Source organism: Sycon ciliatum, chromosome 2, assembly GCF_964019385.1.
Source record: "Sycon ciliatum chromosome 2, ocSycCili1.1, whole genome shotgun sequence".
Taxonomy (NCBI): Eukaryota; Metazoa; Porifera; class Calcarea; order Leucosolenida; family Sycettidae; genus Sycon; species Sycon ciliatum.
This window is the reverse complement of record NC_088644.1, coordinates 24,073,228-24,100,232: the sequence shown is the minus strand read 5'-3', so window position 1 is coordinate 24,100,232 and position 27,005 is coordinate 24,073,228. Positions and strand designations below refer to the sequence as shown.

Below are 27,005 nucleotides of genomic sequence, written 5' to 3'. Positions count from 1 at the left end.
TACTACTACTACTACTACTACTACTACTACTACTACTACTACTACTACTACTACTACTACTACTACTACTACTACTACTACTACTACTACTACTACTACTACTACTACTACTACTACTACTACTACTACTACTACTACTACTACTACTACTACTACTACTACTACTACTACTACTACTACTACTACTACTACTACTACTACTACTACTACTACTACTACTACTACTACTACTACTACTACTACTACTACTACTACTACTACTACTACTACTACTACTACTACTACTACTACTACTACTACTACTACTACTACTACTACTACTACTACTACTACTACTACTACTACTACTACTACTACTACTACTACTACTACTACTACTACTACTACTACTACTACTACTACTACTACTACTACTACTACTACTACTACTACTACTACTACTACTACTACTACTACTACTACTACTACTACTACTACTACTACTACTACTACTACTACTACTACTACTACTACTACTACTACTACTACTACTACTACTACTACTACTACTACTACTACTACTACTACTACTACTACTGGTGACAAGCCTCTTTTACGGGCAAAATAGCGGAAACGTGAAATCGTAAATCATTGAAGATCAATTCAATTAAAAAAAGAAAACTCCTTTAAATAACGTCAAATCAATTAGTAAATCCAATGTCAAATCCAATGTCAAATCCAATGTCAAAAGAAGAAAACTTTAAACTCAAGGTGAAAATTAAAGTAACAGGTCCCGTCATGTATGCAAGTCTAAGCCAATGTCAATATAAATTACCTGTCATGAATGTTATGAATGGATGTGCATGCATTGTGGAGAACTGTCCGTACACCTATCCAATTCAACAAATAGACAGACAAATGACAACAGAGTGAAGTATCTACATTGTACATACATCCTACACCGTACCATCGGCAGCGAGTCCACCCGGTGCCAAGCCGGCGTCTCAGCAGCCCCCTTGCCATGGCAACAGCTCATCGGCCACCCATCTGCCGGCACTCCACCAGGAAAGACGACTGGCGACGCCGCTGATACGAGGCCCGGCACCCGCGGAAACAGGTGACGGCCCACCGAAGTAAGCAAAATGAGATGCGTACCCGCAACCGGTTGATGAGGATGGAGTACGGGATATCAGTGTGACGCCTGGACAGGTATGTCGCCAGCGTCGATAGAAATTTCGCGCACTCCGGTGCCGCCAGGCCCTGCGTCGTAAACACAAGCGGCGTAAATGACGCACGCTCGATGTTGACGATCCGTGGCCCATACTCGGCCTTCTTACGCCGCTCGTGAGACCTGAGCTGGCCAAGGACTTCTGAACGAGACAGCACAGACGCCTTAGGGTGGGTTACCCTAACATCAAAATAGGCGTCCTGCTGCCTTGTCCAGAAGCCCCTGGCTCGGATGTCCGCTCGGGCCTCGTCCTGGCGATTCAGCTGGCGTCCGGGTAGATCCTCTCCATGCATGGCCGCCAGCCTAGGCTCCTTTTCAACGTCCTGGGCGACATCAACCAAAACCTCCGCTAGCAGATCACGGATGTTGTCGTGCCGCGCACCAGGATAGCCGCCGGTCGGGCATACAAACATGTGATCCCGCACGGCAGGCTGACCACACACACAGGTTGTCGCGGTGTCCCTGAGATCCAGGTCGTAACGGATACAAAGGGCGTCTCTGAAGTCATTACAATTCAGCACGGTGCCGTACCGGGACATCGGGTCCGCCGTCAGCCATGACGATATGCCGGGCTCACCCGCAATCTCGATCAACAACTGCTGCGGGGGCGATAGCTCACGAGAAACGGCAGCAGCCAGATCCGATGCCTGGCGGTCCCTCTCCCGCCGCATGGCAACAGCACGAGTCCGTGCGAGGGCAAGGGCAGCGAGGATGGGATGGTCATCCCCAGGCCGAGGATCTCGAGATGCTCCAATATTCTGAGGCTCAGTGCGAGAGCGATGGAGTAGATCCCGCATGGGCTCAGTCGCACGCAGGGCACGCTGGTGCTCATGCTCTGCAACAACCGAGGCGATTGGCAACCCAATTCCACCACGTCGACAGGGCAGAGACAGCAAACGCCGCAGCGGGGAGTCGTCCGAGAAGTGATGGCCGGTGACAGCAGGTAACAACTTGTCAGTCACACTGCTGTCAATGGGTGCCAACACCCCCGGACCGCACTCCATGGCCCGTGTTATAAATTTCCACCTTGGCACCAGGGATCTTACGGCAACGGCGTAGCTGGCATGAGGCTGGGTAGTGGCGTACTCTCCACAGCGATTCATCTGGGCTGTAAGTCCCTGAACCCGCTGATCCAGAAACTCACGACGGAACTCGACTGTGCCAAAGGCACCACCCAGGCAACGAGCGCCGTCCGTCCGAATAGAGACGCCGGTATCCCGGAAAAGATCCCGGGCCTCCACCTCGACTTCCGGCTTCACAACGAGCACCGTCTTCGTGGGGTTGGGCAAGTACCCATACATCGGACCCAGGTTGCTGATGCTCCGCCAGTACTCGCGTAGAGCACGAAGACGTCCCAGTGCGGAATCGTCATCAGCATACCATAACTGCTCAGCATCTGGGACAAGCTCCTGCAGTCGATGGATTGGCATGTACCCTCACGAGATTGAACCTCACCACCACCCGTCACGAAAAGCCGGATCGGTTCTCGGTAGGTGTTTCCCACGATCAGTGACATAGCGGGACAAGTACGGGCGATGTTGTAAATAGCTGCTGAACGGTTAACGCTGTTAAAGGCATTGCTGGCGTCAACCAGCAATACGCCCTCGACATCATCCTGGGCGAAACGTGACGTTATGTGATGGACACCAACCTCACAGGCAGAGGGTACGCCCACACACAGCTGATGCGGCACGGTGATACCGACAACGTCCGTCTCCACGATCTGCATAATGGCTCGTGAGATGATCCGCCGGAATACTTCACCCACGGCAATGGGCCTAACCCCAGGGCGCTTGTCAAGGGGAAGTCAAGGGAATCAGTCTCGCAGCAGTGAAACCCTCCATCTCACCATCCGCTGTCCGCCCCGTACAGATCAGCCGGCCAGCAGCCGCCAGGGCGCTGCATAGTTGGTCTGAAGCAGCATCAAAGCACGTCGTCATTCGTCTCCACCCATCGGCATCGACACCGGATGGCCCAGAGGAACCCTGAACAACTACTACTACTACTACTACTACTACTACTACTACTACTACTACTACTACTACTACTACTACTACTACTACTACTACTACTACTACTACTACTACTACTACTACTACTACTACTACTACTACTACTACTACTACTACTACTACTACTACTACTACTACTACTACTACTACTACTACTACTACTACTACTACTACTACTACTACTACTACTACTACTACTACTACTACTACTACTACTACTACTACTACTACTACTACTACTACTACTACTACTACTACTACTACTACTACTACTACTACTACTACTACTACTACTACTACTACTACTACTACTACTACTACTACTACTACTACTACTACTACTACTACTACTACTACTACTACTACTACGTGTTGCGGTGACGGAGCCGCTTGTACGTCTGATGGTCGGTGATGGTTCGGGGAGTGCCGTCCCCGATGGCGAGGAGGTGTCTTTGGCATCGCCTCAGAATCCACCCTTGTCGGTTGCTTCTGCTTCTGCTGCGTCCGTGCCCGATGGCGAGGAGGTGTCTTTAGCATCGCACCGGAATCCACCATTGTCGGTTGCTTCTGCATCGCACCGGAATCCACCATTGTCGGTTGCTTCTGCTTCTGCTGCGTCTTCTGCTGCGTCCGTTCGTGATCCTCCTGGACCTGTGACCCGGCCAGAACCTGGGGTCCACACCACCCAGCCGGTTTGTGATAACCCGTCGGTCGCAGCCGTTACCGAGTCCCGCAAGCGAGCGGTCTCACGTCGCAAGGACAAGGAGAAGTCGCAGAAGGCACTAGTCGCGGCGTTGTATCCCGATCTGCCACCGCCTCAGAAATGCCTCACAGATATCGCCGGTGAGAAGGGCGTGTCGTCATGGCTGACGTGTGCCCCGCTTACTGCGCACCGGACAATCCTGAACAAGTCCGACTTTCGAGATGCGGTGTGCATACGCTATGGGTACCTGCCACTGGATGTCCCGTGCAAATGCGCTTGTGGAGCGGACACCACCCTACACCACTCGATGACGTGTCCACATGGGGGGTACCCGATGGCACGTCATGACGAAATCCGGGACACCCTGGCGGCTGTCCTTGGCGATGTCGTGCCAGACGTGGAGGTCGAGCCTAGACTGCTCCCTCTCGATGGCGAGGTGCTCGCCGGCCGGACCGCCAATCGCAGCGCTGAAGCTCGTTTGGACATCAGGGTCGGGGGTTTCTGGACAAGGCAGCAGGACGCTTTCTTTGATGTTAGGGTCACCCACCCTAAAGCGTCCCTGCTGTCGCGTTCGGAAGCCCTTGGCCAACTGCGCACCAGCGAGTTGGAGAAGAAGCGAAAATACTGCCAGAGGATCACGGACGTCGAGCGAGGTGCCTTCACTCCGTTGGTGTTTGCTACGAATGGCATGGCTGGGGCAGAGTGTGGAATGTTCCTGAAGCGGCTTGTTCAGCGCGTGGTGGAGAAGCACTCTGACCTACAGTACTCCGTCGTCATGCACCATCTTCGTGCCAAGATTGCCTTCTGCCTCCTCCGCTGGGCCGTAACCTGTCTGCGTGGATGCCGGGGAGCTCGGGGCGTACGCCGTGGCAATTCGTTTGTCACGGAGTGCAGGCTGCTCCGGTAGTGGCATGGGGCTGTGTGGCCGATCCTAGACGGATGCTGTGACGTAACGGACATATCTGTTTTTGAGCATGTCTTTGTTTTTTTTTGTTTATGTTTTTTTTTGTTTTGTTTTTTTTGGTTCTACTTTTATAATAGTTTGTTTTGTTTTGTTTATCGGACAGATCGAAATAAGCATTCACACGCAGACAAATTATACATCCACCACCCTATTGGTTTATGATGTTTTTACACATATACCCCCAATAGGCTATTTATCAGACTCGAGTTTTCAACTTACACATTCCACATTCACCACTCAATCGGCTTTTGGTTTGTTCACACATACGTACCATACGCGATCTATTGGACTTGAGTTTTACCTTGTGTCCTTTTTTGCAGTCAGCAGATTCTTTTGTTGGACATTGTTTATTGAGTTTCTTGTTGCTTTTGGTTTACGCATATGCGTCATTTGCCCGTAAAAGAGGCCTTGTTACTACTACTACTACTACTACTACTACTACTACTACTACTACTACTACTACTACTACTACTACTACTACTACTACTACTACTACTACTACTACTACTACTACTACTACTACTACTACTACTACTACTACTACTACTACTACTACTACTACTACTACTACTACTACTACTACTACTACTACTACTACTACTACTACTACTACTACTACTACTACTACTACTACTACTACTACTACTACTACTACTACTACTACTACTACTACTACTACTACTACTACTACTACTACTACTACTACTACTACTACTACTACTACTACTACTACTACTACTACTACTACTACTACTACTACTACTACTACTACTACTACTACTACTACTACTACTACTACTACTACTACTACTACTACTACTACTACTACTACTACTACTACTACTACTACTACTACTACTACTACTACTACTACTACTACTACTACTACTACTACTACTACTACTACTACTACTACTACTACTACTACTACTACTACTACTACTACTACTACTACTACTACTACTACTACTACTACTACTACTACTACTACTACTACTACTACTACTACTACTACTACTACTACTACTACTACTACTACTACTACTACTACTACTACTACTACTACTACTACTACTACTACTACTACTACTACTACTACTACTACTACTACTACTACTACTACTACTACTACTACTACTACTACTACTACTACTACTACTACTACTACTACTACTACTACTACTACTACTACTACTACTACTACTACTACTACTACTACTACTACTACTACTACTACTACTACTACTACTACTACTACTACTACTACTACTACTACTACTACTACTACTACTACTACTACTACTACTACTACTACTACTACTACTACTACTACTACTACTACTACTACTACTACTACTACTACTACTACTACTACTACTACTACTACTACTACTACTACTACTACTACTACTACTACTACTACTACTACTACTACTACTACTACTACTACTACTACTACTACTACTACTACTACTACTACTACTACTACTACTACTACTACTACTACTACTACTACTACTACTACTACTACTACTACTACTACTACTACTACTACTACTACTACTACTACTACTACTACTACTACTACTACTACTACTACTACTACTACTACTACTACTACTACTACTACTACTACTACTACTACTACTACTACTACTACTACTACTACTACTACTACTACTACTACTACTACTACTACTACTACTACTACTACTACTACTACTACTACTACTACTACTACTACTACTACTACTACTACTACTACTACTACTACTACTACTACTACTACTACTACTACTACTACTACTACTACTACTACTACTACTACTACTACTACTACTACTACTACTACTACTACTACTACTACTACTACTACTACTACTACTACTACTACTACTACTACTACTACTACTACTACTACTACTACTACTACTACTACTACTACTACTACTACTACTACTACTACTACTACTACTACTACTACTACTACTACTACTACTACTACTACTACTACTACTACTACTACTACTACTACTACTACTACTACTACTACTACTACTACTACTACTACTACTACTACTACTACTACTACTACTACTACTACTACTACTACTACTACTACTACTACTACTACTACTACTACTACTACTACTACTACTACTACTACTACTACTACTACTACTACTACTACTACTACTACTACTACTACTACTACTACTACTACTACTACTACTACTACTACTACTACTACTACTACTACTACTACTACTACTACTACTACTACTACTACTACTACTACTACTACTACTACTACTACTACTACTACTACTACTACTACTACTACTACTACTACTACTACTACTACTACTACTACTACTACTACTACTACTACTACTACTACTACTACTACTACTACTACTACTACTACTACTACTACTACTACTACTACTGCCTGGCGGGGATACCCTGGTCAACCGTGACCTGCTACCCCTCCTCTTGGGTCGGGAGGTGCCTGATGAGGCAAGCCTTCGGCGACTCCTCTCAGTGCCCACCCGCCTTGGAGGCCTAAACATCCCGATTCTGGCGGCTGAGGCGGAGCGGGAGTATTCCACTTCTGTTGCGGTGACGGAGCCGCTTGTACGTCTGATGGTTGGTGATGGTTCGGGGAGTGCCGTCCCCGATGGCGAGGAGGTGTCTTTGGCATCGCCTCAGAATCCACCCTTGTCGGTTGCTTCTGCTTCTGCTGCGTCCGTGCCCGATGGCGAGGAGGTGTCTTTAGCATCGCACCGGAATCCACCATTGTCGGTTGCTTCTGCTTCTGCTGCGTCTTCTGCTGCGTCCGTTCGTGATCCTCCTGGACCTGTGACCCGGCCAGAACCTGGGGTCCACACCACCCAGCCGGTTCGTGATAACCCGTCGGTCGCAGCCGTTACCGAGTCCCGCAAGCGAGCGGTCTCACGTCGCAAGGACAAGGAGAAGTCGCAGAAGGTACTAGTCGCGGCGTTGTATCCCGATCTGCCACCGCCTCAGAAATGCCTCACAGATATCGCCGGTGAGAAGGGCGTGTCGTCATGGCTGACGTGTGCCCCGCTTACTGCGCACCGGACAATCCTGAACAAGTCCGACTTTCGAGATGCGGTGTGCATACGCTATGGGTACCTGCCACTGGATGTCCCGTGCAAATGCGCTTGTGGAGCGGACACCACCCTACACCACTCGATGACGTGTCCACATGGGGGGTACCCGATGGCACGTCATGACGAAATCCGGGACACCCTGGCGGCTGTCCTTGGCGATGTCGTGCCAGACGTGGAGGTCGAGCCTAGACTGCTCCCTCTCGATGGCGAGGTGCTCGCCGGCCGGACCGCCAATCGCAGCGCTGAAGCTCGTTTGGACATCAGGGCCGGGGGTTTCTGGACAAGGCAGCAGGACGCTTTCTTTGATGTCAGGGTCACCCACCCTAAAGCGTCCCTGCTGTCGCGTTCGGAAGCCCTTGGCCAACTGCGTACCAGCGAGTTGGAGAAGAAGCGAAAATACTGCCAGAGGATCACGGACGTCGAGCGAGGTGCCTTCACTCCGTTGGTGTTTGCTACGAATGGCATGGCTGGGGCAGAGTGTGGAATGTTCCTGAAGCGGCTTGTTCAGCGCGTGGTGGAGAAGCACTCTGACCTACAGTACTCCGTCGTCATGCACCATCTTCGTGCCAGGATTGCCTTCTGCCTCCTCCGCTGGGCCGTAACCTGTCTGCGTGGATGCCGGGGAGCTCGGGGCGTACGCCGTGGCAATTCGTTTGTCACGGAGTGCAGGCTGCTCCGGTAGTGGCATGGGGCTGTGTGGCCGATCCTAAACGGATGTTGTGACGTAACGGACATATCTGTTTTTGAGCATGTCTTTTTTTTTTGGTTTTGTTTTTTTTGTTTTTTGTTTTTTTTGTTCTACTTTTATAATAGTTTGTTTTGTTTTGTTTATCGGACAGATCGAAATAAGCATTCACACGCAGACAAATTATACATCCACCACCCTATTGGTTTATGATGTTTTTACACATATACCCCCAATAGGCTATTTATCAGACTCGAGTTTTCAACTTACACATTCCACATTCACCACTCAATCGGCTTTTGGTTTGTTCACACATACGTACCATACGCGATCTATTGGACTTGAGTTTTACCTTGTGTCCTTTTTTGCAGTCAGCAGATTCTTTTGTTGGACATTGTTTATTGAGTTTCTTGTTGCTTTTGGTTTACGCATATGCGTCATTTGCCCGTAAAAGAGGCCTTGTTACTACTACTACTACTACTACTACTACTACTACTACTACTACTACTACTACTACTACTACTACTACTACTACTACTACTACTACTACTACTACTACTACTACTACTACTACTACTACTACTACTACTACTACTACTACTACTACTACTACTACTACTACTACTACTACTACTACTACTACTACTACTACTACTACTACTACTACTACTACTACTACTACTACTACTACTACTACTACTACTACTACTACTACTACTACTACTACTACTACTACTACTACTACTACTACTACTACTACTACTACTACTACTACTACTACTACTACTACTACTACTACTACTACTACTACTACTACTACTACTACTACTACTACTACTACTACTACTACTACTACTACTACTACTACTACTACTACTACTACTACTACTACTACTACTACTACTACTACTACTACTACTACTACTACTACTACTACTACTACTACTACTACTACTACTACTACTACTACTACTACTACTACTACTACTACTACTACTACTACTACTACTACTACTACTACTACTACTACTACTACTACTACTACTACTACTACTACTACTACTACTACTACTACTACTACTACTACTACTACTACTACTACTACTACTACTACTACTACTACTACTACTACTACTACTACTACTACTACTACTACTACTACTACTACTACTACTACTACTACTACTACTACTACTACTACTACTACTACTACTACTACTACTACTACTACTACTACTACTACTACTACTACTACTACTACTACTACTACTACTACTACTACTACTACTACTACTACTACTACTACTACTACTACTACTACTACTACTACTACTACTACTACTACTACTACTACTACTACTACTACTACTACTACTACTACTACTACTACTACTACTACTACTACTACTACTACTACTACTACTACTACTACTACTACTACTACTACTACTACTACTACTACTACTACTACTACTACTACTACTACTACTACTACTACTACTACTACTACTACTACTACTACTACTACTACTACTACTACTACTACTACTACTACTACTACTACTACTACTACTACTACTACTACTACTACTACTACTACTACTACTACTACTACTACTACTACTACTACTACTACTACTACTACTACTACTACTACTACTACTACTACTACTACTACTACTACTACTACTACTACTACTACTACTACTACTACTACTACTACTACTACTACTACTACTACTACTACTACTACTACTACTACTACTACTACTACTACTACTACTACTACTACTACTACTACTACTACTACTACTACTACTACTACTACTACTACTACTACTACTACTACTACTACTACTACTACTACTACTACTACTACTACTACTACTACTACTACTACTACTACTACTACTACTACTACTACTACTACTACTACTACTACTACTACTACTACTACTACTACTACTACTACTACTACTACTACTACTACTACTACTACTACTACTACTACTACTACTACTACTACTACTACTACTACTACTACTACTACTACTACTACTACTACTACTACTACTACTACTACTACTACTACTACTACTACTACTACTACTACTACTACTACTACTACTACTACTACTACTACTACTACTACTACTACTACTACTACTACTACTACTACTACTACTACTACTACTACTACTACTACTACTACTACTACTACTACTACTACTACTACTACTACTACTACTACTACTACTACTACTACTACTACTACTACTACTACTACTACTACTACTACTACTACTACTACTACTACTACTACTACTACTACTACTACTACTACTACTACTACTACTACTACTACTACTACTACTACTACTACTACTACTACTACTACTACTACTACTACTACTACTACTACTACTACTACTACTACTACTACTACTACTACTACTACTACTACTACTACTACTACTACTACTACTACTACTACTACTACTACTACTACTACTACTACTACTACTACTACTACTACTACTACTACTACTACTACTACTACTACTACTACTACTACTACTACTACTACTACTACTACTACTACTACTACTACTACTACTACTACTACTACTACTACTACTACTACTACTACTACTACTACTACTACTACTACTACTACTACTACTACTACTACTACTACTACTACTACTACTACTACTACTACTACTACTACTACTACTACTACTACTACTACTACTACTACTACTACTACTACTACTACTACTACTACTACTACTACTACTACTACTACTACTACTACTACTACTACTACTACTACTACTACTACTACTACTACTACTACTACTACTACTACTACTACTACTACTACTACTACTACTACTACTACTACTACTACTACTACTACTACTACTACTACTACTACTACTACTACTACTACTACTACTACTACTACTACTACTACTACTACTACTACTACTACTACTACTACTACTACTACTACTACTACTACTACTACTACTACTGAGAACGTTGACTTTATTTGATAACAAACTGGGTGCCGGAATGAAGAATTCAAAAAACGGAAGCAAAGAAGGCAATGGTGACAAATCCAATCAAGTATGTCGTAGATAGGAAAATCAAATCGAATAAATCGGAAAATCCAATAAGAAAATAAAATAAAAGAATCAAGTCAACTATCGAATACCAAAACAAAGAGTAAACCCGCATCCGCAAACACAATCAAAGCAGCACCGTTTACCCAACTCATCCAACAACCCAGACAAGAGAAAACCAGATAAGGTACACAAAGAAAACGGGCAAGTCAACCATCAAATCATGACCAACATATAATAGCAAAATTGCTACAACAAAAATACAGACAATATCATGAAACAGTTAGGTCAGGCATGCTAAACAGCCAGGTGGGCACGGGCCCTACACTCCACCACAAAACCGCCATGACCAGCACCCATGAGCCTTCGGCGGTACGAGTGCCGTGACCCCCGCAGACAAGTTATTTGCCAGCGAATCAGGCACACACTGATCCGGGCACGAAGCTGGCGCATGATCAGTGAGTAGGGGAGATCACGGTTCCTCTCACTGATTTGAGCTGCTAACGACTTCAGGAATATTGACGCCTCCGGCGCACACTGCCCATTGGTGGCGAAAACCAACGGCGTGAACGAACCGCGGTCGACGTTGTTGATCCGGCTCGAGTACTGGCGCTTCTTCTGCCTCTCGTTGTCAGACAACTGGCTCGCTACTCCCGAACGCGACAGCAAAGACGGCCTTGGGTGGGTAACCCGAACATCAAAGAAGGCGTTTTGCTGTCGCGTCCAGAAACCGCGAGCCCGTATGTCTGCACGAGCGGCATCAGCTCTAATACCTGAGACCGTCTCACCATCGAGAGGCAGCAGAACAGGCTCCAACTCGACATCATACGCCACCTCGGACATGGCACTAGCCAGCAGGTCCCGAACCTCGTTGTGACGTTGCGTTGGGTACCCGCCACAGGGGCATGTCATAGCGTGGTGGCTTGTCATGTCTTTGCCACACACGCATGATGCTGGCAAACCTTCCAAGGGAAGGCCATATCGTAGGCCCACAGCATCACGGAAATCCGTCCTGCTGAAAACGGTCCCAGGCATTGTAGTCGCAGGTGGAGTCGTCAACCAACTTGAGACGCCATCTTCACCTGCGACCTCTACCAGTAGCCGTTGCGTGGGCGGGAGGCCGGATCGGATCTCCTCTGCCAAGTTCCGCTGCTGAACACGGCGCGCCGCCCGAGCACCTGCAGCCAATGTCCTGCATGCTGTTACCACAGACGACACCTCATGCGTGGAGGTGCCACCGACTACCAACTCCACCATGGGTGCAATGGCGTCTCGGCACAAGGTGCGCTCAGCAGCCGCCCGTGACACATTGCTACGGACCGCAAGACCACCAAGCTTTGCTGGAAGGGAAAGCAGTGCTCGCAAACCTCCCTCAACCGGCACAGAATGGCCCGTGAATGCAGGCAGCAGCTGATCATTCAGGACGCGATCCAGGGGTGCGTAGAGTGCCCCGTCAGCATTAGCAACGCGCTGCAAGTATGACCACCGAGACTGAATGGCAGAGATGAATAAGTGGTAAGCCGCGTGGGGCTGGGTCTCTGCAACACTCGCCAGCCTCTTGGTTAAAGCACACCAGTCACCCACACGGCTTCCCACAAACCCATCACAGAACTCAGTGCTGCCGATGACTCCACCGAGATACCGGACGCCATCAGAGCAAATCCGGATGCCAGTGCCAGCAAATACCCGCTCAGCGTCTGACACCAGATGGCTCTTGACGAGGAGCACGGTCTTGGCAGCATTAGGCTTGTAGCCATACTTCGGGCCCTCAGCCGAGATGCAGTTCCAGTACTCACCGAGTGCCACAACGCGGTCCACAGCGGCATCGTCGTCAGCATACCACACCTGCATGGAACCACTGCATGTTGTGGACAGATGCTTGGCCAGAGGGACGGTAGCCAAAGCATAAAATGCCATGGCCAGTGGATCTCCTTGGCATGTGCCCTCTCTTGAGTAGAGTGTCTCGCCACCATCCAGGTACAGGGGGATATCCGCTTGGTACGTGTTCACAAATACCCGCCCTGCAGCTGGGCACACGCGTGGTATGTTGTTCAGTGCAGCTGCCCGGTTCACTGAATTAAAGGCGTTAGTGGCGTCGACGAGGAGTATTGCCTCTGACTCCTCCTTGGCAAATACCGATGACAGCGCCTCCACAGCCACTTCACATGCCGATGGTATCCCGACGCACAGCTGGGTTGGCGCCGTCGCAATCACCACATCCTTCTCAATTGCCGCCATGATTGCCTTGCCAACTGCACGCCTACTACTACTACTACTACTACTACTACTACTACTACTACTACTACTACTACTAGTACTACTACTACTACTACTACTACTACTACTACTACTACTACTACTACTACTACTACTACTACTACTACTACTACTACTACTACTACTACTACTACTACTACTACTACTACTACTACTACTACTACTACTACTACTACTACTACTACTACTACTACTACTACTACTACTACTACTACTACTACTACTACTACTACTACTACTACTACTACTACTACTACTACTACTACTACTACTACTACTACTACTACTACTACTACTACTACTACTACTACTACTACTACTACTACTACTACTACTACTACTACTACTACTACTACTACTACTACTACTACTACTACTACTACTACTACTACTACTACTACTACTACTACTACTACTACTACTACTACTACTACTACTACTACTACTACTACTACTACTACTACTACTACTACTACTACTACTACTACTACTACTACTACTACTACTACTACTACTACTACTACTACTACTACTACTACTACTACTACTACTACTACTACTACTACTACTACTACTACTACTACTACTACTACTACTACTACTACTACTACTACTACTACTACTACTACTACTACTACTACTACTACTACTACTACTACTACTACTACTACTACTACTACTACTACTACTACTACTACTACTACTACTACTACTACTACTACTACTACTACTACTACTACTACTACTACTACTACTACTACTACTACTACTACTACTACTACTACTACTACTACTACTACTACTACTACTACTACTACTACTACTACTACTACTACTACTACTACTACTACTACTACTACTACTACTACTACTACTACTACTACTACTACTACCTACTACTACTACTACTACTACTACTACTACTACTACTACTACTACTACTACTACTACTACTACTACTACTACTACTACTACTACTACTACTACTACTACTACTACTACTACTACTACTACTACTACTACTACTACTACTACTACTACTACTACTACTACTACTACTACTACTACTACTACTACTACTACTACTACTACTACTACTACTACTACTACTACTACTACTACTACTACTACTACTACTACTACTACTACTACTACTACTACTACTACTACTACTACTACTACTACTACTACTACTACTACTACTACTACTACTACTACTACTACTACTACTACTACTACTACTACTACTACTACTACTACTACTACTACTACTACTACTACTACTACTACTACTACTACTACTACTACTACTACTACTACTACTACTACTACTACTACTACTACTACTACTACTACTACTACTACTACTACTACTACTACTACTACTACTACTACTACTACTACTACTACTACTACTACTACTACTACTACTACTACTACTACTACTACTACTACTACTACTACTACTACTACTACTACTACTACTACTACTACTACTACTACTACTACTACTACTACTACTACTACTACTACTACTACTACTACTACTACTACTACTACTACTACTACTACTACTACTACTACTACTACTACTACTACTACTACTACTACTACTACTACTACTACTACTACTACTACTACTACTACTACTACTACTACTACTACTACTACTACTACTACTACTACTACTACTACTACTACTACTACTACTACTACTACTACTACTACTACTACTACTACTACTACTACTACTACTACTACTACTACTACTACTACTACTACTACTACTACTACTACTACTACTACTACTACTACTACTACTACTACTACTACTACTACTACTACTACTACTACTACTACTACTACTACTACTACTACTACTACTACTACTACTACTACTACTACTACTACTACTACTACTACTACTACTACTACTACTACTACTACTACTACTACTACTACTACTACTACTACTACTACTACTACTACTACTACTACTACTACTACTACTACTACTACTACTACTACTACTACTACTACTACTACTACTACTACTACTACTACTACTACTACTACTACTACTACTACTACTACTACTACTACTACTACTACTACTACTACTACTACTACTACTACTACTACTACTACTACTACTACTACTACTACTACTACTACTACTACTACTACTACTACTACTACTACTACTACTACTACTACTACTACTACTACTACTACTACTACTACTACTACTACTACTACTACTACTACTACTACTACTACTACTACTACTACTACTACTACTACTACTACTACTACTACTACTACTACTACTACTACTACTACTACTACTACTACTACTACTACTACTACTACTACTACTACTACTACTACTACTACTACTACTACTACTACTACTACTACTACTACTGCTTTGATAGTAGTGACTGCTAATAATTGCCTGGATTTGATTGATTTTTCTTCCATCATCTTTCCGATCACATTATCATGGATTTTCAATAAAGTTCTTTGACTACTACTACTACTACTACTACTACTACTACTACTACTACTACTACTACTACTACTACTACTACTACTACTACTACTACTACTACTACTACTACTACTACTACTACTACTACTACTACTACTACTACTACTACTACTACTACTACTACTACTACTACTACTACTACTACTACTACTACTACTACTACTACTACTACTACTACTACTACTACTACTACTACTACTACTACTACTACTACTACTACTACTACTACTACTACTACTACTACTACTACTACTACTACTACTACTACTACTACTACTACTACTACTACTACTACTACTACTACTACTACTACTACTACTACTACTACTACTACTACTACTACTACTACTACTACTACTACTACTACTACTACTACTACTACTACTACTACTACTACTACTACTACTACTACTACTACTACTACTACTACTACTACTACTACTACTACTACTACTACTACTACTACTACTACTACTACTACTACTACTACTACTACTACTACTACTACTACTACTACTACTACTACTACTACTACTACTACTACTACTACTACTACTACTACTACTACTACTACTACTACTACTACTACTACTACTACTACTACTACTACTACTACTACTACTACTACTACTACTACTACTACTACTACTACTACTACTACTACTACTACTACTACTACTACTACTACTACTACTACTACTACTACTACTACTACTACTACTACTACTACTACTACTACTACTACTACTACTACTACTACTACTACTACTACTACTACTACTACTACTACTACTACTACTACTACTACTACTACTACTACTACTACTACTACTACTACTACTACTACTACTACTACTACTACTACTACTACTACTACTACTACTACTACTACTACTACTACTACTACTACTACTACTACTACTACTACTACTACTACTACTACTACTACTACTACTACTACTACTACTACTACTACTACTACTACTACTACTACTACTACTACTACTACTACTACTACTACTACTACTACTACTACTACTACTACTACTACTACTACTACTACTACTACTACTACTACTACTACTACTACTACTACTACTACTACTACTACTACTACTACTACTACTACTACTACTACTACTACTACTACTACTACTACTACTACTACTACTACTACTACTACTACTACTACTACTACTACTACTACTACTACTACTACTACTACTACTACTACTACTACTACTACTACTACTACTACTACTACTACTACTACTACTACTACTACTACTACTACTACTACTACTACTACTACTACTACTACTACTACTACTACTACTACTACTACTCCTACTGCTACTGCTACTGCTACTGCTACTGCTACTGCTACTGCTACTGCTACTGCTACTGCTACTGCTACTGCTACTGCTACTGCTACTGCTACTGCTACTGCTACTGCTACTGCTACTGCTACTGCTACTGCTACTGCTACTGCTACTGCTACTGCTACTGCTACTGCTACTGCTACTGCTACTGCTACTGCTACTGCTACTGCTACTGCTACTGCTACTGCTACTGCTACTGCTACTGCTACTGCTACTGCTACTGCTACTGCTACTGCTACTGCTACTGCTACTGCTACTGCTACTGCTACTGCTACTGCTACTGCTACTGCTACTGCTACTGCTACTGCTACTGCTACTGCTACTGCTACTGCTACTGCTACTGCTACTGCTACTGCTACTGCTACTGCTACTGCTACTGCTACTGCTACTGCTACTGCTACTGCTACTGCTACTGCTACTGCTACTGCTACTGCTACTGCTACTGCTACTACCACTACCACTACCACTACCACTACTACTACTACTACTACTACTACTACTACTACTACTACTACTACTACTACTACTACTACTACTACTACTACTACTACTACTACTACTACTACTACTACTACTACTACTACTACTACTACTACTACTACTACTACTACTACTACTACTACTACTACTACTACTACTACTACTACTACTACTACTACTACTACTACTACTACTACTACTACTACTACTACTACTACTACTACTACTACTACTACTACTACTACTACTACTACTACTACTACTACTACTACTACTACTACTACTACTACTACTACTACTACTACTACTACTACTACTACTACTACTACTACTACTACTACTACTACTACTACTACTACTACTACTACTACTACTACTACTACTACTACTACTACTACTACTACTACTACTACTACTACTACTACTACTACTACTACTACTACTACTACTACTACTACTACTACTACTACTACTACTACTACTACTACTACTACTACTACTACTACTACTACTACTACTACTACTACTACTACTACTACTACTACTACTACTACTACTACTACTACTACTACTACTACTACTACTACTACTACTACTACTACTACTACTACTACTACTACTACTACTACTACTACTACTGTACTAGCACTACTACTACTACTACTACTACTACTACTACTACTACTACTACTACTACTACTACTACTACTACTACTACTACTACTACTACTACTACTACTACTACTACTACTACTACTACTGTACTAGCACCATCAAGACTGACAAGAGTAGATACTAAGGGGCCGTTTACATGAGGAAAATAAGCCCAGGCTTATTCGCCTCGGGCTTATTTTTCAACCGTTTACATGACGGTTGTACGGGGCTGAGTTCAGGTGAGTGACTGCGAGTTCTGCGCGCATTTTATTTTTCAAATCGCACATGAACGCGGTGGTAAATGTTCGTGTCTGATGAAATTTGGATCAAGAAATGCCGTCTCAGGTTTCTACTGCCTTTCCAATTGTCACTTAATTTTCGAGAAGGTGAAGGATGGGCTAGGACCTTCCACTGGACAAAAACCAGAAGAAAACATACCAAAAAATAAATAAAAGAGACGCACTGTCCACGGCCACATTCTCTCAGGTTCACGAGGCAAAATCGAAAAATACGGAAAAACTCGCTTATAAGCCCTTCTTGACCATTTACATGACAAAAATTAAGCCCTGGGGGTTGGATAAGCTCGGGGGTCAAGGGTAGGGCTAGTTCAGCTCGGGGCGAGCTGAATAAGCCCGCCTGACCATGTAAACGCGCGCTCTAAAAAAAAAAAGACTGGGTGACAGATCAAGGCGGGCTTATCGTAAGCCTAGGGTTGAATAAGCCCGCGCTTATTTTTCTCATGTAAACGGCCCCTAACTAACTACTTTCTACTCTTGCAGTTGGTACCATGTTACATGTAGTACAGGCTCAGATCAGCCAGTAGATCTACATTCTACCAACAAACACACACACACACACACACACACACACACACACCTCAGACCTCAGATGCAGACCTCAGAGTCAGACCGGCCATCGCGGAAGCGATGATTGCGAACAGCTATGTTGACATAGCAACTTGTGCTGGGATTGCACCATTCAACAGCTTGCAAGACTGATGAATTGGGCGCCACTATTTTTAGCCTGGTACGAGCGACTCGTACATGGTATCCACCACACAGCTGATTGACTTTACTTTTTCTGGCCAGTGAATCCCTATTTTTCATTTTTCCATTAATTTTTACAAACACACACACACACAGACACACACACACACACGGCGGGTGACGCTCACAAGCACAAGCACATCACACACACAATCCAGCAAGCGGTATCCAGACACTAAACGTCTAAGTACCTAGGCTAAGTAGCCAGTGTTTCTCATATTAGTCTTATCAATTTCTGTCTACAGGGGGTCGGATTTCAGTTGCCAGCACTCTGTGTACATGTAGAGGACGCTTGGTTGAACGTTACTTGATGCGGAAGGACAGCATGCAACCGCGAAGTCAAGCTGGGAGTATGGCGAAGCCGAAGCTCGAAGGTAGATCTACGCGTAGATCTACGCGCGTGCACTGCACACGCACGCGCACGTAACTCGTTTGTTGCATTTGAAAGCGCTGTCACCTGCGCAGTCGCGGCCGCACTCATTATTTTGTTGTTGTTGCTGTCTGAATTTTTTAGGCTACACGACATGTCGACAGCGAAGTCACACCATGGCGATGGGCGCTCCCGGTTTGAAATTGACTTTGCAACATCTCGGATCAGTCAATGCCATTAGTACAGTGTCAGTAGTTGTCAATGACCATTCCGCTTCTCACCCTGTCCAAAGGCAACGTTCTGTGGCTGTTGGTCCATTTCTTCTCGTTCGCTCTTGCCGGCGTTGTAGAAATGTTCAAGCAAGTCAAGAAAACCTTTGGCGGTGGGAAAAAGAATAAGGGAACGTCTGCTGCTAGTGCTGCAGCAGCGCCTGCAGCCGGTGCAGAAGATGCTGATACCTACGAGGACATCAAAGAAAAAGACTTGACGAAACTGCAGTTAGCTGCATGGCATGGTGACCTCGGCCAAGTAACCAAGTGCCTGAAGAAGAAGCCAACAGCGGGCGAGGCCCTATACAAAGGACGGTAAGTGAAAGCGCTACGTGTACAGTCTAGATGGACTTGGCCGGACCAGGGCAGTGCACGAAGTATTTGGTTCGGAGGTCCCAATACTGGGCCAATCGTGATACAGTTTGTTTAGTGCTCTATCAATCTCTTTGTATCTGTTCTAACGACACGTAATGTGAGGAAATGGATTTATTTTTCCAAAAATATTTGTCCCTTTCGTCACTTTAGCTTGTGTTGCTAAGCACGCTATTAGCGACCACTGCGTACACGGTACAGTACCGAGTCCTTTTCCACGCCAGTGATTATTATCGTCCTTTTGCAGCTTCTTGACCTTGAATTTTATAGGGCTTGAAAGTGCTACGTCACAGCATAGCAACAATTTCAAAAATTCAAAAATTGGATCCACTTGGATCCAGATTTTGTATGGATCCAAGCACATTTCAAGCGGTCTTACCCACAGCATGGTGATGTAGCCAGTGAAACTGACTGATTTGGCTACTGGGGGCGGGGTTACAACTGGTGGCGAAATAAAAGTCACACCTGCATGCGACATGAGTGGGTTGCTATGCACCCACATACTTAGGCAATAGCAAAGTCACACCTTAGTGGATCCAAAAATAGAAATCTGATGTCAACTTACTACTCCCTGGCCGTTTTGACGTCATCACTTTCAAGCCCTATTGTATGCTGTGAAATGTGTTCAGCAAAATGATGGAGGTAATTGGTGGAGATGGAGTACTATTCGCAGTTTTTGGGAGATGGAGGAAGTAATTAGTTTGTTGTGACAGACTTTGTAAGAAAGGGTTTGCTCCCCACACTCAAACCCTTTCTTACAAATCATCGCCGAAGTCGCAACTACTACTTCGTAGTGACTGACTTTGTTAACATTTTTTCTTGCATTTAGCCCAAGCCACCACGCAAACTGCATTGCATGCGCTCCGTTTTGTGAGCATGTCAGCCGACAGCGCAATACAAAATGGGATGTGGAATGAGCCTCAGAAACACACCCATACAGAATGTGCCTCAAATGGAGAGACGCTCCACTGCCATGGCATACTCTCTAGCCTGAATGAACAGATGAAAACAAAATGATGAAAAGCCTCACGATACCAGTACACTCACACCTCATTAGCAACTCATGCGCCAGAGAACGTCTTCCTCTGTATTCCAGTTTGTGCTTCTGTCGCATCTGCAACACCTCATTTTACTTCATTGTTCCTTCTCTTCTCCATAGCCTGGTCAATATCCCTTCCACGAACTAGCTTGGCGAGGGGATTCATTCACTGCTTCGGTGAACTGCATCCTACAATATTCATTTCTTTATTTCAAGTTCCGTGCCATGTGAGTGCCGGGTCTCAACTTCTACCGGTGCCAATGTCCTATGAGCCAAAAATTTGAGTTCATACAAAAATATCAGTAGGTACCAGGATTGGACTGAAAGAAAGTTCTAAACATATCCTGCTGCAATGAATCACTGGCAGCCCTGTGACAATGCAATGAATCACTGGCAGCCCTGTGACAATGCAATGAATCACTGGCAGCCCTGTGACAAGCCTTTGCACATATAAGTACATGTACCATGCATGATGAAGACAGTAGTGGCGGAGGTGCTATGTGTAACAATAGAGTGAGAGGAAAGTGAGCAAGGACATAAGAAAAGGTAGGTGCTGTGAAATAAACTTGTCCGTATATTTTTAACACCAACTGTAGACTATGCACAGCCCTATCGTGTGGATCTCCTGTGCTTTTATTCCGAACAGGTACAGTCAACTTCGCTAATAACGACTGCGGATATAACGATAATTCGCGAATAGCGGAGAATTTCCATGCCCAGAGCAAAGTCCCATCCCACTGTAATACATATAATGAGACTTCGGGTATAACGACACTTCGCGAATAAGGACACCTTTTTGATGCCCCGCCGAGTGTCGTTATAAGCGAAGTTGACTGTAGTATTGTTAGCAGCAACTATTGGCAAGTGAACTTTGTAGCAATTTACAAACCAGCACCATGACCTTGCAAGGACAATTTAGGGGGTGCCTGGTGTTTACCGTCAGAGGAAGGAGACGAAAGATTCGTGTGAACTTTTGATTGGTGCGACTAACCTTAGCGAAAACACTCCTTTCGCTAAAACCTCTAAAATTTCACCGCTGCTAAAATTGGCCATTTTCCAGTAGCAGTAACAGTGTAACCAGTGGGTATTACAAGGATCCTGCCATAGCTCTTTTTGCCAACGATTCCACCTACTGGAGTGCTGAAGTACTGTTGGTTTCAGTACATTTCCTATGCCAAAAAGGCACGCTTGCATAGGAAATTATACTCGTCATTCCTTGCTCCTTTGCTGCTCATTTTCATGAGATTACGTGCAGTGTCAGAACTGAATGTCTAAAGGATCACTTGACAGTTCATCAGCTGTCACAGAATGTGAAATGGTCCACAATGTTCTCACAAAGTCCTCCACCTGGACCTTTGCTAGTTTGTAAGTCATTCCCCCCATGACAGGTTACTGGTTCTACTAGTAGTAAGCGGCAAGTTTCGGTGGAGACTCTGTGTGTTAAGGGTACTCAGACTGAGAGTTGGAGGCTATCTTCTGAATGAATGTGTGGATATCAGCATGCACTTTGTTTGTATTTAGAGGAAATAAAAAAGGACCGAGGAACGACCAGGTACTGCTACTGCGTCCGAGTCACTTTGTCTGCGTGTGGAAAACCAATCTTTTGACTGTTTCTAGCTCTGCATTACATCTGGCTGCATGTGCTGGCCACAGCGATGTTGTGGAGTACCTGTGCCACCAGTGTCCGCGTCTCATCAACGGACAGGATGACGTCGGTGCAACCCCACTAATGAGAGTAAGACTTTGGAACACTCGGTTTAGAGAATGAAATCGCTGCTTCTTTGACATTTTATAGTCGGATCTTGGCTGTTTTTAAGCATTATCAGTTGTCTGATGATTGCTTGTGGGCATGAAGCTAGTAGTTACTAAAAAGATGCGTGGTGCTCCGGTACTTGCGCGAGTATATCTCTGTTCGTATGAATATTGAGCCATCTCCCGAGCCCGAGGACTCTCATATGGGGAATGAAGTTCTATCGCTTCTTGCTGCTTTTTTGTTTGTTTGTTGCCGTTTTGTTTATACTTTCAATACCAGTAGTACAATGATGATTATACAGCACTGCACTTAGAGCTATCCTTGTAGCATGCTGTCAAAGGTTGCATTTGCGCAGGCCCTAGTCAAGGGTATTTGCAGGCCCTAGTCAAGGGTATTTGCAGGTCCTAGTCAAGGGTATTTGCAGGCCCTAGTCAAGGGTATTTGCAGGCCCTAGTCAAGGGTATTTGCAGGCCCTAGTCAAGGGTATTTGCAGGCCCTAGTCAAGGGTATTTGCAGGCCCTAGTCAAGGGTATTTGCAGGCCCTAGTCAAGGGTATTTGCAGGCCCTAGTCAAGGGTATTTCCCTAGTCAAGGGTATTGAATGTTATAATATACAGTGAAACCTGTGTAAGCCGACCGTCCAAGGGACCTTACAAATGTCGTTCCCGTGTACAGGTGGTCTCCCTATCCAAGGTCGCTTCACTGGAAATAACATATCTTGGTCTTAATTGCAGTGGTCCTCTGGGACAGGTGGTCGCCTTATCAGAGTGGTCGCCTTGACAGGTTTTACTGTATGCGATTGCGCTTTCATTCACTTACCTGCATGCGTACGGGCATGTCGTTCCTGGGTCCTCCTGCAGGCTGTGCGTTGTGGCTCAGGTCCCTGTGTTGAAAAGCTGCTCGACAGTGACTGCGATGTATCGGTGGCCGACCACACTGGTAACACTGCCCTCCATAGATGTGCACAGCAAAATGACCAGAGCATGGCAGCTATGGCCATCAACCATGGAGCTGCTATGGATGCAGTGGATAAGGTACGAGTCCGTTACTGATAATGTTTCTTCAGGATAATTGTTTTGGATAGCTCGTTGAGCAACTTCAAGGGCATTGTGAGATATTTGCTGTATCAAAGTCACACATTACACATTATGAAGTCTAGGATTGGACGAAGCTTGAACTTTGCCTCTGGAACACATGTTGACATTGCGTGTAGCTTAGCCGTACCTTGGAATCGTGTGAAGCTGAGCCATAACACTTGCCTTCTTGCTGGATTGGTGTACAGGCGGGGAACACACCATTGCATGCTGCGGTAATGGCCGGATCGATGGAAACAAGTGATCTGCTGCTGTCTCGCGGATGTTCTCCGGACAAACTGAACGAGAGCTCCATGACCCCTCTGATGATCGCCGCCAACGAGAATCGTGTGATGCTGATCAAGAACGCTTTGCTCAAGTACCCAGTCAACATCTTGATGACAAATCAGGAGGGACTCAAGGCATCCGACATAGCTTTGGTCAATGGCCATCATGGGTAAGTAGTGAATACAGTAGTCCAAACTGTCCCTAAGTGAGTGTCAATGAGTACCAGTAAAACCCAGAAAACTAGGAAGTCAACGAAGTTCAATCACCACAACTGGCGCATCATCATGAGTACTGCACGACTGCTGGCTGACTATCAGCACAACATAGCAATGGAAAAACAGCAATGAGGTTCTCGACGGGTATGTGGCACTTCCTATGTCTGGGGTGAGTTACGAAAAGTTCCTCTCTTGTCAACATTATGTGCCTATGATGGATCAACATTATTGTAGGATGTACTTTTCTAGTCAATGATGATGATTTATCTGCATTGGTGCATATGATCTTCTGCTACTGAACCACCAGTCTCCACGATCTGATCGCGAACCATGAGATTAACCCCACTTCACCAGTACATTCCAAGTCGCCTAGGAGTCCAATGGCACAGGCATCTGGAGGGCCTGGACCACCGCCTTTGCGGCCTATCCGAACTCAGTCGCCGCAGGAAAGCAGTGAACCTATTGGCCGCAATCCAAACACTTTAGACTTGGGTAAGATTGCAGAGTACTGAACCGTTACTGTACTGTAGTTGTGTGCATTGGCTGTTCAACAATGTTCCAATATGCATGTTTTCCTCTTTCGGTGTGTGTGTGTGTGGGTGTGTGTGTGTGTTCATATACTTTCTATTTGAAGTATACATACCTGTTAACCATGGACTGCTTCTGGCTAGATTAACTCTTGTGTAATCAATGGTGCTAGTGAAGCTTATATCAGATCCACTCTGATTTAGCCACCCACACTAGTAGCAAGTATTACCTTCACTGGGGGCAGGGGTGACTGCAGTTGGATCCCGGGACGGATACCCTGATGCCGTCAATCCTTTTTCTGCACCTTGTCCTCACCCACTTAGGGGCCGTCCGTAAATGTCGATAGTTTTTACAATCCGTGAAATTTTCGTACCTGGGTGGTGGGTGCAGCCGAAATTCAAAGTAAATAAAATATCGATGACACGCGGACCTGGCGCCCAGTACTGCGTGTGCGTGGGTCTGCGTGCGTCGAACCACACGTACACGTAGATTGTTGTCTCCAAAAAATGTAGTGGAGATCGAAACTCTTGAAGCAAAAGAAAGAGGGAAGTTTGTCAGATATTATTCACTAGTATAATTATTGCACAATTATTCGAAGTATCACAATACCTGATTAATCCGGGTCAAGTCCAGCTCTTATTTGAACTCCACATCGAAGAATTGCTACATCGCCAATGGTTGGAACAGTTCCAATGTGGAGCGTGGCCTAACGAAAATGGCACGGCAGACTACTTTGTTTGGTACAGCTGCCAAAAAAGATAAGTTTTCAAAGAGCTTGACAGCCCTGGTGAAGACGACGATGGCTACTACACCGTCATCGAGGCCTTGTGGACTGTTGAAACGTCCAATAATCGATCTGCGTTTTTC

The 27,005-nt window shown here is 44.2% G+C and overlaps 6 protein-coding genes across 6 annotated transcripts in view; 1 reads left to right on the top strand and 5 right to left on the bottom strand.

Moving 5' to 3' along the window:
- Positions 1-28: 28 nt before the first annotated feature.
- LOC135809309 (uncharacterized) lies at positions 29-6,736 on the bottom strand (the record flags this gene model as incomplete). Its single annotated transcript, XM_065322642.1, has 3 exons — positions 29-575; positions 4,751-4,754; positions 5,326-6,736. Coding segments are annotated over 3 exons (1,962 nt in total), but the record flags the coding sequence as incomplete, so codon positions are not given.
- Positions 6,737-9,421: 2,685 nt separating this feature from the next.
- On the bottom strand, positions 9,422-10,537 carry LOC135809310 (uncharacterized protein DDB_G0271670-like; the record flags this gene model as incomplete). Its single annotated transcript, XM_065322643.1, has 1 exon — positions 9,422-10,537. A coding segment is annotated over one exon (1,116 nt), but the record flags the coding sequence as incomplete, so codon positions are not given.
- A 165-nt stretch (positions 10,538-10,702) lies between these two features.
- Positions 10,703-11,635, bottom strand: LOC135809312 (uncharacterized protein DDB_G0271670-like; the record flags this gene model as incomplete). Its single annotated transcript, XM_065322644.1, has 1 exon — positions 10,703-11,635. A coding segment is annotated over one exon (933 nt), but the record flags the coding sequence as incomplete, so codon positions are not given.
- A 501-nt stretch (positions 11,636-12,136) lies between these two features.
- Positions 12,137-14,077, bottom strand: LOC135810448 (uncharacterized). Its single transcript, XM_065323940.1, has one exon. The coding sequence runs from the start codon at positions 14,075-14,077 to the stop codon at positions 12,137-12,139; it is 1,941 nt and encodes a 646-aa protein (XP_065180012.1).
- Positions 14,078-17,503: 3,426 nt separating this feature from the next.
- Positions 17,504-20,102, bottom strand: LOC135810447 (uncharacterized protein DDB_G0271670-like; the record flags this gene model as incomplete). The annotated part of the gene is made up of 2 exons (XM_065323939.1): positions 20,083-20,102; positions 17,504-18,617 (listed from the first exon to the last, which is right to left on the bottom strand). Coding segments are annotated over exons 1-2 (1,134 nt in total), but the record flags the coding sequence as incomplete, so codon positions are not given.
- Positions 20,103-20,758: 656 nt separating this feature from the next.
- The window catches only part of LOC135809307 (rootletin-like), a 65,905-nt gene continuing 59,658 nt past the window's right edge, over positions 20,759-27,005 (top strand). The window contains exons 1-5 of the mRNA XM_065322640.1: positions 20,759-21,186; positions 23,900-24,017; positions 24,895-25,068; positions 25,317-25,564; positions 25,918-26,102. Of these exons, the coding sequence (XP_065178712.1) occupies positions 20,864-21,186; positions 23,900-24,017; positions 24,895-25,068; positions 25,317-25,564; positions 25,918-26,102 (1,048 nt within the window). The 5' untranslated portion in view covers positions 20,759-20,863. The remainder of the gene's footprint in view (positions 21,187-23,899; positions 24,018-24,894; positions 25,069-25,316; positions 25,565-25,917; positions 26,103-27,005) is intronic.

What these genes read in the sequence shown, in the direction of transcription:
- LOC135810448 (XM_065323940.1), bottom strand. Translation starts at nt 14,077, where the DNA reads ATGGCGGCAATTGAGAAGGATGTGGTGATTGCGACGGCGCCAACCCAG.